Genomic DNA, 17,351 nt, shown 5'->3' on the forward strand with positions numbered 1-17,351 from the left:
ACACAGTGTGTGTGTGTGTGTGTGTGTGTGTGCACTTCACCGTGTTTGTGTTTCTATTTATTACTTTCAAAAAAAGTGAATTTGACTGATACAGGGGTTCTCTCCAGCTCGTATCTGACACACTTCGCTCAGCCGTGCTGGCAGTTTGACACGTTGATCTCATATTTGAATCACATTTCTGTCAGAATGCCAGCAGCAAGCTGAGTGGATCAAATGTCTGCACTTTCAGCGGCTTTTTATCAGACCGATGCAGCAGCAAAGACACGAATGTTTGCGTTTCACATCAAGGCTCTTTCACACAATGAAACCTCCAAGTTTTACCAAGTGTGTTTGTTCAGGTTCAAAACAGAATGCATCTTCACACATCGCAAATGCCACCCGAACAAGTGAGATCAGCGCTCCACGGCGACGCAGCTTCCCTGGATCTGATCATCAGGCTTCATTGAGAGGAACGGGCTGATTTGCTGTCAGTGTTTCTGTTTGATTACCGCCAATCACAGCGTTTGCTTATTATTCCAATGCGTGTGACCAGAGAGGCGTAGAGGCAGAACACTGTGTAAAACCAGACATGGAAGGTGCCTGGAGGAACCGTGAACTCACCTTAAAGGACGTCAGCCTCCAGAGCATAGTGACCCCCCCCCCGATGCTCCTGAGGCTGTTCCTCTGCCCGACGACAGTAAAGCAGCTCACGGAGCAGGGAATTCAACATGTCCAATTCCTCAGTCATTCACTTCGTCATAGATAGCGACAAATGGACCCTTTATTTTCATAGGATCCATTGGGTTTATGTATACGACCCATACTTTTTTCATTTCGACATTCATTCATTCAGCTTTCTCAACAAACCAAGGTTTTTTTTTCTTGTTGCTAAAGCATTACTAAGGCGTTGCTAAGGCGTTGCTAAGGCGTTGCTCAGGCGTTGCTCAGGCATTGCTAAGGCGTTGCTATGACACTATTAACAACTGACCGGAAGGAAGTTGATGTGGCGTCACGGCTCTTAAAGCGACACACAAATTTGCTTCTCTGCATCAAATAATGGCTTCTGTTTGATTTTCAAGTCAAAACTAAATTTTTTTAAAATTAGACCGATCAAAGCATTTTAACCAAAATACAAACAATTGAATGCAACGATATTTGTTGTATTATTTGCACAATACTGCTAATACAATATATCAACCTTTCAAATGAATAACATCTTTTTAAACAGGTTTGATTAGATGACAAACTGTGATCAATACCACAAATTGATTTCAGTTTCATTTCTCTTTATATATTATTTAAATAATTATTTTTCAGGAATGTAATTGTTTTATTCAGATGTGTGTATTCATACTGCTACAACAATGATCTTCTGGGGTCAATCGATCAATCAATCAGTCAATCAATCAATCAGTCAATCAATCGGTTGATCGGTCGATCAATCGATCTATCTATCCATCAGTCTGTCTGCATGTTTTATTGCATTACATCAACATCATCGTGTTTTTATTATATTTCTGAAAAATTATGAGTATGGACACAACAATAATTACAACAATAAAAGGAGCTGAGTTCGCTTAACCCTTTAAAGGAGCTGAACTCACTGAACCCTTTAAAGGAGCTGAGTTCATTTAACTCTTTAAAGGAGCTGAGTTCACTGAACCCTTTAAAGGAGCTGAGCTCACTTAACCCTTTAAAGGAGCTGAGTTCATTTAACCCTTTAAAGGAGCTGAGTTCATTTAACCCTTTAAAGGAGCTGAGCTCACTGAACCCTTTGAGGCCAAGACATGAAGCCTTTTGCTCTCATTTGTCCTCGACAGTAGAAACATACCTGAAGACCTCTGTAAAGTATGAAATAATAATCTGGTAGAATCCTTTGACGAGCCCCTCTCCAACAGGAAGTCGTTTCAAGGAGGAGGTGGGGCATGAGAGCTGTGATGCCTATCAACTTTGTTAATAGCATCTGTAACAACGTCATAGCAACTAGAACAAACTTTGGTTTGTTGAGAAAGCTGAATGAATGTACGTCGAAATTAAAATAGTACAGATCATATACATAAATCGAATGGGGACCTATGAAAATAAAGTACATTTGGTGCTTAAAAAATATATCAAAACAAAGCTAAACCTATAATCTATCTTAAAGTACAGTAATTTCCACTGAAAATAGACGGGATGTCCACTGTACTTTGTCTGGCTGTCTGGAGTAACTCTGCAGTCATGTGACCTCAAGTCTTTGGTGAAATGTTTTTTTTTTTTTTATCTGTGGGCAAATGTAGGTATTACAAAGTTTGAAGTGAGACTGGGTTGATATAGCTTATCCATCCATCATCCATCCATCATCCATCCATCATCCATCCATCATCCATCCATCATCCATCCATCATCCATCCATCATCCATCCATCAATCTGCTGTACCGCTTCATCCTGTTCAGAGGTGGTGGAGCCAATCCAAAGCTGACTATGGAGAACGATAAGGGCACCTGGATAGGGCAACGGTCAACAGTGTTGCCACAGTTACCTTGGAAAAGTAATGAGTGATTACAGTTTACTCATGGTAAAAGTAACTTACTTTAAAGTTACTTTACTGATGTCTCGCTTTTAAAAGTAACATGATTAGAAGTAGTAAGATTACATCTTACTTTTTAGTCACTTTCAGTTGTTGCTAACAACCCCTCCACCCACCAACCCCCAAACCGCCCACCCCTCCACCACCCACCCTCCACCCCACACTGTTTCAACATAAAAATACCAAAAACAAATTTGCCCAAAAATAGAGGGAGGGGCTTCCTCCCAAATTATCTTTTTACTCAGGAAAATTACAAAAATAGTGTAACATCTCTGCAGTTGTGTTCTTGTTGCAATGTTAAGGTTTATTGATGATGTTTGTTGGTTCCGATTGTTTTGTGTCACCTGAATGCACCGTTAGAGCGAGTTGGCCTGTGATTGGCTGAGAGTGGAGAAGGGGGCGGGTCAAGTGTGTGTGCGGAGACTGCCTGTGTGTGTGTGTGTGTGTGTGTGTGTGTGTGTGTGTGTGTGTGTGTGTGTGTGTGTGTGTGTGTGTGTGTGTGTGTGTGTGTTTGTGTGTGTGTGTGTGTGTCCGGTTGGAGGAGAATGAAGGAGCGGCCCGGTTCAGGGCCTCATTTCTAAAAGTTGCTTACACACAAAACGGGTCCTGAAAGATGCGTACGCCACTTCCCAGGCAAACTTTGTGATCTAATAAACTAAGCTTTGCAGCAGAACGTGCGCACCGGTACGCCATCTTTAGACCTTGCGCACGCACAATTTGGAGGGAAACTGGCAGTGCAGATGATGAGGTGGTGATTTGAAGCCAGATTCATCTCGTACATTTAATGTCTTCAAATATCAGATTTATTGATCCATGTTATCATAAATAGCCGAGCTGCAGCGTTCTAGATGTGATTACTTAGTGGGGCATTACTACTGAATTTGCAGCACGATGTTCATATGTCATATTTTCATCTTCAAATGATACAGAACGTTGGATAGAACTGATTGATATCTGTAACAAGGTGTGTAACAATCAGCCTAATTTCAGAGTACACATAAAATAGCACGGTGACAGCCGTGTGTAAAGCTGCACTGTGGACGCTCTGGTACCACCAAGCGCTCTGGACGCTGAGGCGACCTCCTCGTCACCCACCACCTCCAACTCTTTTGACTGAGAGCACAAGACAAAGTGACTGAACCTTTTCACAAGTCCCAGTTCAAATATTTAATTTATACATAAACAGATAAAACTGGACTTTATTGGTCTCCATCAAATGACACACCTGCTGACCATCACAACCATGTGGGCTGTTTTTTGTCCAGCGTTGTGCTCGGGGCGCTGCCCCCCCATGATGTCACACTCCTCCATGATGTCACTCTCCTCCATGATGTCACTCTCCTCCATGATGTCACACTCCTCCATGATGTCACTCTCCTCCATGATGTCACGCTCCTCCATGATGTCACTCTCCTCCATGATGTCACTCTTCTCCATGATGTCACGATCTTCTGACCTCCACCTTCAGATCAGACTCTTCTTCTCCACCTCTACAGTCACAGATCTGTGACTCCCACACTATTTACAGCGGTGACGTCGTACTGTCGATCACTTGTTCTTTCTTTCATTAGAGATTCCACTACTGTGACACCAAATAATAAAATTTTATTGGCCCCCGCTGGCGATCAACAGGCTAATTAAGATGCACAAATATTGATGAGGCACTTTGACCATTTATGGTGGAAAGTTCGCGTGTTCAGGCGCAACCTTCCAGGTGGACTGGGCTCTATATAAAGAACGTGTTTGCAGATGTGCGTATGCATGGTTTCACTGATCCCATTTGTTGGGGGGCGCACGCCATTTTCAGCGTTTGGGTGCTCGTACATTTTTAGAAGGAATCCGACGCAAAGTTTTATAGACGAGGCCCCTGTTCAGTAATAAAGCGGCTTTACGGACAACTTGAAACTCGTGTTCCTTTCCAATGTCCTGCGAGACGCTATGACAGTAACTTGGAGAAGTAACTTTAAACTGAGTGCTGGTTTAGAAATACATTAACACATTAGATTACTCGTTACTGAAAAGGGTGGTCATATGTTACTGATAAACGTGTTACCAGCATCACTGCCAGGAAATCACAGAGCGTGTTTCCAGCATAACATCGCGAGCACATTTCAACAACTAGTAAACCTGTAACTATTGTTTCTTTTAACTGCGTTGTCGCTCCAATTATACAGAAGCAGGAGAAATAAGGAGCAAACACAACACTGACATTTCATCTCAAGTAGCCGTTAACACACTCAGCGGTTTATGGAGCAACATTTGTCCTTTTCATCCTTTGGCCATCATGTTTGTATTGAACACCCTCTCAGCTGTCTGAGGAGAAGATTGCTGGCCGCCTGAGCCATTACCGGCTCCTCTTTGTTCAGGGCGTCTCTCCGCTCACCAACCGCATGAAAGCAGACAGGAATCCTCTCTGAGATTCTCTCTGGACAAGTGACGGGCCGTTTTCTCCTGAACAAGCTCATTCCGATCGGTCAGCTTTCATTCACCACCGTTAATCCTGTGCAAATACACACCCAAACACACTCATCCATACAAGCCCACACATACACACTTTGTCCAGGTGAGAAATGTCTAGGCCTGAGGGAACAGTGGGAGGTCTAACATCCATCCATCCATCCATCCATCCATCCATCCATCCATCCATCCATCCATCCATCCATCCATCCATCCATCCATCCATCCATCCATCCATCCATCCATCCATCCATGCTCCAGCCCTAACCCTTGAGGTCATTGTTAGGGTTAATCAGTGGAGATGTAATCAAACCCAAATCCAGCTTCTTCTGTGAAGCTTTCTTTGTTCTTTCATAACTGCAATGACGTACGTTAACTTAGCAGTGTGCTTGATGACTAATTGTGTACAGTCCAATGGTTTGTTTGACTGAGCTGAATGTGTCTGTTACTGTCTGAACACTGAATGTTGCAGCTCCAGCGCTCATGACAGAACAGACCATGAAGGAAGGATGTCTCCTTGGTGTTCTGAGCTCCTGGTGAAAATCCCACCACTGTAACATCACGAGTACATTCAGCAAAGACCACCACATGTTGAAGGTTGTTGGGACGGTTTGATCTATTTCATGCTGTGTCTGGATCTTTCGGTCTCGACCAGGAAGCTGCACCACAGAGACGAGCTAACAGACATACATACTGATCCTGTTTGATAAAAAAATAGTTTTAGATGTGAATCAGGTGTTCAGCGGATACGATGTTGAATGAAGCAACTTTAAGCTCAATGAAAAGATTCATGTCAAGTCATTTTTCTTATGTTTAGTTTAAGTTATAAGCCCCTAATCTGTCAAACCAGCAAATTGTTAAATTTTTTTATAGATAAAACTAAGCAAGCAGCATTTTCTTTAACTACTTTGATTAAATAATCAAGTTTCTTCTGTAGCTCTGCTCTGTGATGCCATCAGCCTTACAGAGCTGCTTCTGTATTGGCCGCTACACACGCAGACGTGGTGAAATCTCTGGCTATTCGCACGTCGCACCGTGAGCCTGGGACAAGGACGGCCGACGTCGTGGTCGTAAAACCTGCGATCAATATCGGACAGTGTCAGATATTTGGGGCGATCGTAGCTGCTGCTGCTGCTGCTGCTGCTGCTGCTGCTGCTGCTGCTGCTGCTGCTGCTGCTGCTGCTGCTGCTGCTGCTGCTGCTGCTGCTGCTGCTGCTGCTGCTGCTGCTGCTGCTGCTGCTGCTGCTGCCGCAACCTGTTGGTTCCATTTACATGTTGTGTGTTTTGTTGGAAAACGACGGGACCATAACAGTAATTTCCAATGTCGGATGCGAGTAGAAGTTAACAAGTACTTACTTCAAGCTCCCTTTGCAAAGTTACCGTCTGAGGTTGGGCTCTTTCTCTCCGAGCTACGACCGCGTCCATATTGTCCCCCTGTTGGTTTTTTGGGGGATTTATTTCCAAAGACATAAATGCCACAATGTCGAGGGCTTCGTTCATATTGAAGTTTAAAACGTGTTACTCTCGTGCGATCACGTATTCTTGCGCAGTCACGTTGACCCGCGTTGTCGTGGGCTGGGATTCAGCGTGCGATCATCCTGCAATCTTAACAAAACTTCTTGTTGTGGCTTACGTTTATTTAGATTGGTGTCGTACAGTATAGAGGGCTGTGAAGAGTGTTAAAAGTGCACAGTGGGTAGGAGCCTTTAGGGAGGTCGTCGTATTGAAGGAGGAAGATGTGCTGAATGAGCAACAATGTGAAAAGCATGTTTATTTTCGCTCTCGTGACTCTGAAAGCTTGTTTCCATCACTTAGTTGACCTTTGTGTTGCTCTGGGGTGAAAACATGTCGGTGCTTCAGTGTGTGCTGACTGTAAAATGTGGTAATGTAAAGAAATCCACCTCACGACAATGTGTTGACTGGGCGCAAAGATGACGGAATGACACATGAGAAGAGGTGAGGAAGGTTTAATAGGCTGAATCACTGGGATGAATGAATAAATGAAGTGCAGGCCTGTGAGAGTGCCGTTAGCTGAATGCATTCACATCACAGCCAGTCATAGTGAGCATCACTGGGATTATTTCATCAGCATATTGTCTCTGAGAAGTGTCACATTGTGACCGCCATCTCTTTCTGCTGCAAGTGAGCATGCAATCAATAGGAAATAAATAAGAAGCCATCATGGCTTCCTTTAGAAGACGGGCATTTTCAATTATGTAGGCTTCTAACATTGTGTTGAGTTTGACACAAGCTTACCGCCCCTCCCCCTTTCCCATTCCCCGGCTCTGCTCTTATCTGTCCTAACATTTTTCTTGGCTTTCTGTTCCTGTCTTCCTTCATCTGGCTCTGTCCTCCCCCTCCTCCCCTCCTTTCACCGCCTGTTATCTCTGCCGCGCAGTTGACTGCTTCTGTCCTCTGGGTGTCAGCACTCGCCTTATCCTTCATTCAAGCCACACGGCTTTGTGTGAACCGCTCGCCTGCATTTCATGTTTTCTCTGATTATTTTCTCACATCCTCTTGTCTCTGTCTTTCTCAACTCCCCCATCAAACCACCCATCACCCCCATAACCCCCCCCCCCCCCCCCTCACAAAAGCCTACCCCCTGTCAAACCCCCATCACCCTCCAACAAACCCCGTTGTCACCCCCATAAAGCCCCCCTTCACCCCATCAACCCCAAACCCCCATAAAACCCTTCACCCCATAAAGCCCCCCTTCACCCCATCAACCCCAAACCCACATAAAACCCCCTTCAACCCATCACCCCAATTCACAGTGTTTTTGCTTGTTTCCTTAACATCTGTCAACATCATGATTCATCAATTCTTCCTCCTTTTTACAGCTCCTCTAATACATACACACGCACGCACGCACACACACACACACACGCACACACACACGTGTATGTGTGTGTGTGTGTGTGTGTCAGTAGCAGTTCTTGATGATTTCAGCCTGCAGGACTCGGAGCTGTAACAGGAGAAGCTCGTTGATTCTTCCTCTGGCTTCTGATCGAAGGTGAAGGTGACTTTCAGAAAGTTGATTACAGACTCAGAGGAGGAGGATCCTGCATGAAGCATGTGTGTGTGTGTGTGCAAATGTGTGTGTGTGCGTGCGTGCGTATGTGTGTGTGTGTGCGTACGTGTGCAGTGGGGTGTGAAGCTCTATGTGTGTGTTGCAGGTCAGAGTGAAGCAGGGATTTGCTGAGGTGAAGGAGGAAGGCGTCTGGAGGTGACTTTGACTTTGCCGTTCCGACAAAAGAGCCCTCCTGAATTATTGAGAATGTAATGAAATGTCTTTGCAGAGGAAGAAAGACAACACGGCACTGCTCTGCTCCTCCAGCCGTCTGCTGCTCTGATCACTGTGGAGCACTGCCTGCTCATTTCTCCTCTTATCTCCTGCAGAAAAATAAATCTTGTTGTAAATAGACCAAATCCGTGTTTCCCTGCGCCTCGCTGGAGCCTTCATGTGTCGAAGCTTCTGTCCTTTGTTCCAAACTGCAGTTAATTTTCTCCTGCATTCATGTTTGTTGACAATACACCCTGAATGAGTGTGGTGGTGTCATCCAGTGGGTGAGCCGGAAAGTTAAGTGTCAATTCATTAATTCCTCATCAACATACACACAATATTGGCATTGCACAGTGATGCAATAAGCAGCATAGCGTAAATGAATTATATGGAAAAACTTACATCGTTGAGATGATATGGCAGGTGGAGGGTTAGCACTGTGCCTTCAGGAGAGGGTGTGGACTTCAGGAGAGGGTGTGGACTTCAGGAGAAGGTGTGGACTTCAGGAGAGGGTGTGGACTTCAGGAGAGGGTGTGGTCTTCAGGAGAAGGTGTGGACTTCAGGAGAAGGTGTGGACTTCAGGAGAAGGTGTGGTCTTCAGGAGAGGGTGTGGACTTCAGGAGAGGGTGTGGTCTTCAGGAGAAGGTGTGGACTTCAGGAGAAGGTGTGGTCTTCAGGAGAAGGTGTGGACTTCAGGAGAGGTTGTGGACTTCAGGAGAGGGTGTGGACTTCAGGAGAGGGTGTGGTCTTCAGGAGAAGGTGTGGACTTCAGGAGAAGGTGTGGACTTCAGGAGAAGGTGTGGTCTTCAGGAGAGGGTGTGGACTTCAGGAGAGGGTGTGGTCTTCAGGAGAAGGTGTGGACTTCAGGAGAAGGTGTGGTCTTCAGGAGAAGGTGTGGACTTCAGGAGAGGTTGTGGACTTCAGGAGAGGGTGTGGACTTCAGGAGAGGGTGTGGACTTCAGGAGAAGGTGTGGTCTTCAGGAGAAGGTGTGGACTTCAGGAGAGGTTGTGGACTTCAGGAGAGGGTGTGGACTTCAGGAGAGGTTGTGGACTTCAGGAGAGGGTGTGGACTTCACTGTATTACAGCATTTTTATTGGGCTATGAAAAATGCTAAATGCTGTAAGTATTGACCCTTACAAATACATTGTAATATATTGGAAAATGTATTGCAATATATTAAATAATATATTTCCATATATATGGTCAATTGCTGCTTATATTTATGGATACATTCCTAATTATTCGTAATTTTCATTTAACCACTGGATTAAAAAATATTCTATTATGTATCAAAATGCCTTTAGGGGCACATTCAGCCCATTAAATGTATTATTACATATATTTCAATATATATGTCAATATATACATCCATATATATTCTGAAGTGTATTGAATAAATTATTAAATATATATTAAAATGAAATATTAATATTTTCATACATTTTTAAATATATAAAAAGCAGCAATTCCTTATGTATTTTAATACATTGTAATATATTAATACAATACATAATTCCATATATTTACAACAAACTTTTTAGATGCATGCTTGTTTTTTGTTTTTTTTAGTTAATTATGTTTCAGAATCAGGTTGTAATGATAAAACATATATATATATATATAAAATAAACTATGTGTTGTGCTTTGATGAGGATGAATTTAGTTGCTTGAGAAGGTTCTTGCTCATCCTGCTCCAGCTGCCTTCACAGCAGGTGATGAGGCAGGACGGAGGGATGGCAGCGCCGGGTTTGGAGGAGATTTCAACCTGTGTGTCATCGGCATAACAATGAAAATAAACTCTGTGGTGACAAAAGAGTGTCCCCATGGGACTGAGGTAAATAAGGAAAAGAAGTGGACCTAAGACTAACCCCAGGAGGACACCCAGTTAATCACTCCGCACAACCAGACCTGTGATTACTTAATTACAGCAATTGTTGGCGGTCAGTGAGGTATGACGTGAACCAGGACAGTGCAGCACCAGTGATCCCAATGCCGACCAGGCGGTCCAGGAGTGGGTGGGAGTGGTGTTGAGTGCTGCACTGAGGTGGAGGAGGATGAGAATCGTAAGCAGTCCAGAGTCAGCTGCACTGAGGAGGTCGTTGGTAATTATGACCGGGGCTGAGAGGAGAGGAGAGAGTGTTTGCTCCTGGTGACTAAAGAATTGGTCACACAGGGTCAATGTGTGGCGCACTAACAACTGTTTTACCAGCTTTCAACGTTTGACTTTGAACTGAATAAGTTTGCTCTTATTGAATATAATGCCTCACAGCACAGCACAGAGGTTTTCTTTGAGCCTTTTTGAATCCATTCTCTACTGTATTAATTGGCGTCTTTTCAATTTTGGCTGCCTTAAAACAGAAGCTCAGTCTCAGATAGACATGTTGGAACATCCAGGTTTTTCTGAATGATGGTGACAGCTCATCACGCTGACGACATTATGCTTCTGGTGACAGAACTGGCATGAATGCTCCCGAGTGCAGCAGTCAATATGTGGCAGTGTAAACATGTCTGCACTGAGCACGTGTCAGCCTGTGCTGAGTCACACAGGCTGACTGAAACTGCACCACCATTAATTCTCCACAGCACTCACACTGTTTGCACTGTCAAATATCTCAAGATCAGATCTTTCAGAACTACTGATAAATCATGTTCACCTCTGTGCAAGCTACTGAAGTTTGGTGAAAGTAAACTGCATTGCTTTTGATTTCTTCTCAGTGGTTGTTGTTGTCTGTCAATTGGAACATTCCTGGATTATTGTTGTGTTCCTGTGACATGTCAGCTCTTTGTCTATCTGTTTATTGATTCACTTATTGAATTCATCTGAATTCACAGCAGTGAGAGGGAAGAAGATCCTCTATAATCTGCACGTTACAGGCGGAAGATGCTCTATAATCTGGATTAGAAGAGGAAGATGCTCTATAATCTGGGTTTAGTGGGTGGTTATGCTATATAATCTGTATGATGGAGGAGGAAGATCCTCTGTAATCGGGATGTTACAGAAGGAAGATGCTCTATAATCTGTATGTTAGAAGGGTAAAATGCTCTGTAATCTGTATGTTACAGGGGGAAGATGCTCTATAATCTGGATTTTAGTGGAGGACGATGCTCTATAATCTTGATGTTAGTGGGAGGAAGATGCTCTATAACCTGTTGTGGCAGAGGGCACGCCACTGCCGGGTTCCCCCACAGAGGCACAGAGTCAGGAGTTCCAAAAGTCATTATTTTATTAAAATAACTCAAACCGAAGACTAAACATCAGACACGTCTGCTTGTTCTCTCCAGTCTGTCACACCGAGTGTCTGAGCGGCTCCTCCTTTATGGGCAGAGAGGTGAGGCAGCACACCTGATTCACATCAGGGCTTAATCACCTCTCTGCCACACCTGTATGTTAGTGGGGGAAGATGCTCTATAATCTGGATGTTAAAGGAGGAAGATGCTCTGTTATCTGGATGTGAGGGAGAGGAAGATGCTCTATAGTTCCACAGCCTTAGGGGAGGAAGAGGACAAGGACCAATCACCCATAGTGCGGAGGTTTGTTCTGGGTGTTTTTGTATGCAGAGCGGAGGGTACAGGAAGAGGTGTGGGGGGTGAGGACTTCCTGGAGGTAAGGGGGGCACGGTCGTGGATGCACTGGTGGGTGAGGAGGGAGACCTTGTACTCAATTCTTAATGGGACAAGGAGCCAGCGAACAGCTTTTAAGATGGGGTGATGTGATCATGTTTGTACACCCTCATCACAATCCTGAGTGACTGTTCTGGAGGTACTGTAGGCTCTTCTGGTTGTACAGCTTTTGACAGGAATGGAAGATTGGACAGTGGTTTGTAGTTGGAGAGGACTATCGGATCCAGAGTGTGCTTTTCTGGAGTGGTCTGATGGTAGCAGTTTTTAACTGGGATGGGATGTGGCCAGCAAGGAGGGAATGGTTAATGATCTTGGTGATGAGTAGAGACATGTCAAAGGACCAATGGTGGTCCTCTGGTGGGCTGGGGGTCCTCTGGTGGACTGAGGGTCCTCTGGTGGACTGGGGGTCCTCTGGTGGACTGAGGGTCCTCTGGTGGACTGAGGGTCATCTGGTGGGCTTCAAAAGACATTTCAGTCTTCACTAATTAGGAAACACCATACATTAGAATTCCAAAGCATCAGTCAGTAGTTTGGTGACACTTGGTCAGTGTACAGACAACAAACACACACAGCTGTGATTCCAAATGCACAAAAACACACACATTTCTCCTCAAAGCTGGACTCAACTGACAGAGGACACACATCTGGAGGTGTGCGTGTGTGTGTGTGTGTGTGTGTGTGTGTGTGTGTGTGTGTGTGTGTGTGTGTGTTCACCAGAGGCCTAAACTACGATTCAGGATTTTCTCCTTCCGAAGGTAACTTCAGGATTAACTCTGATTCTCCATACTACTCCAACACAAAACGTGCTCACACAGGGGTGGAGCCTCAAAACAACTTAATAAATAAATAAAGGAAAAGTAGTGCGGAAGCTCTGCCCGACAAGTTTGTGCCCAAATAAATTGACATTGAGTGATCACAGTATCATGCCTGTCCCTTTATATCATCTGATGAATTAATATCGTATAATCTCACAAAGTCACACAATAACAGAGTTGCCGATTTTCTGCAGCATTCCTTCCTGGCTTTAGCTGTGGCAACAGTGCTGCTTTTAGCCTAGTTGGTGTGTTTGAATTCGTACTTGTTTTTGGTGAATAATTACTTCTGCATTACGTAAACTGCTCTGCAGGGTTTCTCCACGTTGGTGATTGGTCAGATTCCAAACTCCACCCCTTTGATGTGCGTGCACACTTATCTCAATGGGAAAACCCTGGGTTGAATTACCGAGTTGACAACCTGCTTCGCGTCAACGCTTATCAGAATAGAGCATGTCTGGGTAAGTTAACCAGTTTACAAAGAGATATCCAGATATGTTAATCTAGGTAACAGAGATGTCCAGGTATAATCCCAGTTCGTAGTGCAAGCCTCTGATGTGCTTTGACACTACAGCTGACAGACCTCAGCTGTGTATCTGAGCCTCTGCAGTATAAAATTCACCCCATAACTTATGAATACTTTGGTTTTCATTAATCATCATCTAACCAGCCGCCATATGTAGGTGGCAGCTGATTTATCTGCCAGTTATGCAGGTGAATGTGTTTTCTCTATCGCTATGATATGACAGCTAGATATGACATCCAGGGGCCTGCAGGGCGGCGTGGTGGTGCATTCTCTCCCCACACTCTGCTTTAATTACATGTCTCTGTATGCACTCTGCATGCCATCGCTCTGTGTGTGGGATTTCCTTGGCTTTTCTGGAATCCTCCCATTGTCCAAAGAAGTATTTATATAAGATGTGTGTGTGTGTGTGTGTTTGTGTGTGTGTACGTGTGTGTACGTGTGTGGATTCAGCCACTCACAGTGAAAACTTTACTTTTTTATTCATTTGACCAGACGTTTCTTGTACCTTGTTGTACCATTAGCTTTGTACCAGAGTATTCCCACACAGTAAATAATCATCATGTCGTGATGAAGCACAGTTACTAATACACGTTGACACGGTGAGCCGAGGAGGAATCTGTTGCCCACAGGCAGCGTTTTAAACCAGAACGGTCACTTTATGTCATGCAGGCCTTCAAACACGTGGACCTTCACCTCCTGCAATCCTTCAACAGAGAAATCAAAGAACAAATCCTGTGTTGATTTTATACCGGTGTTGAAATAATCATTGTGAGACTAAACCTTGGTGTAGTGTGGTGGTAAACGGAGGACTCAGATAAAAAAGCCTCAATCATTTCACCTTCATTTATTTTTCTTTGACCGTGCAGTGATTTTTTTCTCCTGAATTATAAATGCTTTCCGGTTGGCTGAACTATTCTATTATATACAATGATTTCTCTTCATAGTGGTGCAGTGATTAGCACTCTATCCTCACAATGAGAATGTCATGGGTTCAAATATAGACCAGGTGTTTCTGTGTGGAGTTTGCATGTTCTCTCTGTGTGCCACAGTCCAAGCACATGATATGAGGTTAATCAGAGTGCGTTTACACTGCAGCAGTGGACACACTGACAACGCGTCACAGGAGGGCGCTGCTGCTTGATTTTGTAATGAAACCACACAGACGTGTGCAGAGAACAATACACTAGAAATGTGAAGAAAATGGAGAGAATCCGACATCCGTATGGACTGATGACACATCGGATGCTTTCAGGGGTGAGTCTCAACTATAAAACTACTGATATGAAGCATAACACTAGAATACGGACCGCGAGTCAAACCAATACAGGTCGGCCTTGTTTGTTTACAAGTAGATGAGCAGAAGCAACTATTTTCAACGGGGGGGGGTGGGGGTGCGCATGCGCAGTAACAGGCCCCATAGCCTCCGGCAGGCTCTGCATGAGGGAATAGCGACCAGGAAAGACTCTTTCCACCTTGGGAGCCGCTATAAAAACTTTGCGGATATAGTGGATCCACACAACGATGTCACGTAAACGGACCCCCCAAAAGTGAAGAATGTTTTGCGGATACACTCGTTTCCGTTGTTTTGTAAACGGAGCCTCAGTGTCCCTAAACTGCCCTGAGGTGTCAGTGTGTGGTTTCTCCAGGTGTAGCTGTCCTCAACCACTGTTAGCTCTGATTGACTGCAGCCCGGAACATGATAAAGTGGAAGAGATGGATGGATGGATGGATGGATGGATGGATGGATGGATGGATGGATGGATGGATGGATGGATATACTCGATCAGCCTAAGAAACTATCACAGGAGAAAAAAATCATTGACATTGCCTAAAAGTGATATTGACTCTCCTCAACCCCCCATGTGGGGGATAGCTTCCAATGGTCCAGCTGGTGGGCAGAGCCTAAAAACGCTTCCTTGTGCTTGGGCTAATCTTTGGACACTTTGGGAACAGACATGACGACAGCATGCGAACTCATCAGAAAATCCCAATCAATAGGATTAAAAAAAACGGCCATTTAATCTCATATTGTGAAAATACGTACACTGCATTTGATCTGTTTGTCTTCCACTTGCTATGCAGGACTCTGTTTAATAACATTGGTCCTTCCTTGTTTTGTTTTAGTTGTTTTCTTTGAGTTTAAAAAAAAAAAAAGTTTTAATTGGCCTTGGAAATAATAGGAAATAAAGGAAATAAAGAAAATACTAATTTCATGAACTGATTCCACATCAAAGGTTGACTGCAACTTAAGGAAGTGAGGTGAGTTTTCACCTGGTGTCACTCAGTAAACCAATAACTATGTGGAGAAAGGAAGTCAGAAATCATGTCAGAAATTCAATGACATTTTCCAGTTTGCATGTGATGTCTGTCTCGGTTTGACTTAAGTTGATCACCCACACAAATACCTACTTTACTGTTGCACAGTTTCTCCAGGATCTTCTCAGGAAGTCATGCTCATCGTGTGCAGGCTCTTTAGTTTGTTTAGACTACAGTGGGGGTGGTAGTTACATTTATAGAAGTTGTTGTGATATCATGTTTTGGCACTTTATTGTGTAGTTTAAATAGAACAGAAGGTTCTTTATAACGCTTCTTCTCACATGCTTTTGCTGCTTTCCAGACTGGAGCTGCAGGATGAGAAATAACCACATGAACTCGACGACTATTAAATAAATCTCTGCTTTTGATTTTAGCTGCTCAAAAATCGTGTGTGTGTGTGTGTGTGTGTGTGTGTGTGTGTGTGTGTGTGTGTGTGTGTGTGTGTGTGTGTGTGTGTGTGTGTGTGTGTGTGTGTGTGTGTGTGTGTGTCTGTTTCCAGGGGGCTGGAGTGATTGGGGCCAGTGGGCACAGTGCAGCGGTGACTGCAGAGGCGGGATGCAGACCCGGACTCGGACTTGTCAGTCCCATCCAGAGGAGTCATACCTCTGCGAGGGCATCGTGGAGGAGGGACGACAATGCACCTCCGAGTCCTGCACAGGTACACTCCTCTCCCTCTGTCTCTGTGTGTGTGCGCACATCTACGTCTGTCAGCAAGGCCTCTTAAAGCTTTGTGGGTAAACACAAGTGGTGTGTGCAAAGTGTGTGCTTACTGCTCCGTTCGACTCACGTTCCTGTCCTACATCCAGTTCATCAGCTGTGTGTCCATTCTCGATAAGTCACTGTTGACTTAAGGAGTGCATGTTGGAAAGGGGACTTTGATCGATGAATTAGGAGTGGCATGGTCAGCCTGTTTGAAGGCCACACATGCGCAGTATGTCAACATCATCACAACCACCAAAAGGGACACACAACGCTCTTGACCAAAACGCACTCGTCTTATTTTCCTGTTGAGGTTTTTCCTTGATATTAGTCCTTACTAGGCAGCTCGTCGTTACAGTAGTGATGTTTTATAGGTTGTCCTGAACACACAGACATTTGAAAACAAAGCTCTGCACACACGTCACACACATCAACAGTGATGGCACAACACAAGTCCCAAGTTTGGCTGATGCTTTTCTGGGTGACCAATCACGTCACGGTTGTGTCCCGAATAGAAACTATTGATCAAGGAGCTCTGGATGCTAACCCCGCCCCCTCCTCCCCTGGCCTTGCCTCACCCTCCTTTAGGCAAGGGTCGCCATCTCTCTCGCAGCCAGTCCCTTCGCTCGGTGGACAGCCGCAAGCGTGATGACATAGACAAGCCACGCCCCGGACAACAGAGCCCTCAGACAGGTAAGACAACGGGACGCAGAGGGATCCCATGCATCAGTCACTGTGGCAGCTTGGGTTACACCCCACACTCCTGGAACATAAACTATCACCAACACAACACCCACAGAGACCAAAAGACTCACACTCACCCCAAAAATACACATCTATCAAAATCTCCCATGACAGTGCCTCGTACGCAGTGAACTACTTCCAACATGGACCCTGAAGAAACATAGTGGAAGTGTATTTTATGTGAGGTTATAACAGGACACTGTGCCCTGTCTGGATAACAAGATCTGAATGGAGTCCTCCCTCTCTGTTCAGTGATACTTCTCCCAAAATCTTGAGCCAGACACATCGTTCAACAAACCGTGACCCATTCTTTCTTTGAAAGTATTCGAGAAGGTGGATTTCA

General features: G+C 44.6%; 1 protein-coding gene across 1 annotated transcript in view; it reads left to right on the top strand.

The window, feature by feature from the left end:
• adgrb1a (adhesion G protein-coupled receptor B1a) overlaps positions 1-17,351 on the top strand; it is a gene marked incomplete at both ends in the record, with an annotated part of 135,638 nt that overhangs the window by 33,173 nt on the left and 85,114 nt on the right. The window contains 2 exons of the mRNA XM_080472434.1: positions 16,065-16,223; positions 16,853-16,957. Coding sequence (XP_080328560.1) covers positions 16,065-16,223; positions 16,853-16,957 — 264 coding nt within the window. The remainder of the gene's footprint in view (positions 1-16,064; positions 16,224-16,852; positions 16,958-17,351) is intronic.

Source organism: Lipophrys pholis, assembly GCF_963383615.2.
Source record: "Lipophrys pholis genome assembly, chromosome: 9".
Lineage (NCBI taxonomy): Eukaryota > Metazoa > Chordata > Actinopteri > Blenniiformes > Blenniidae > Lipophrys > Lipophrys pholis.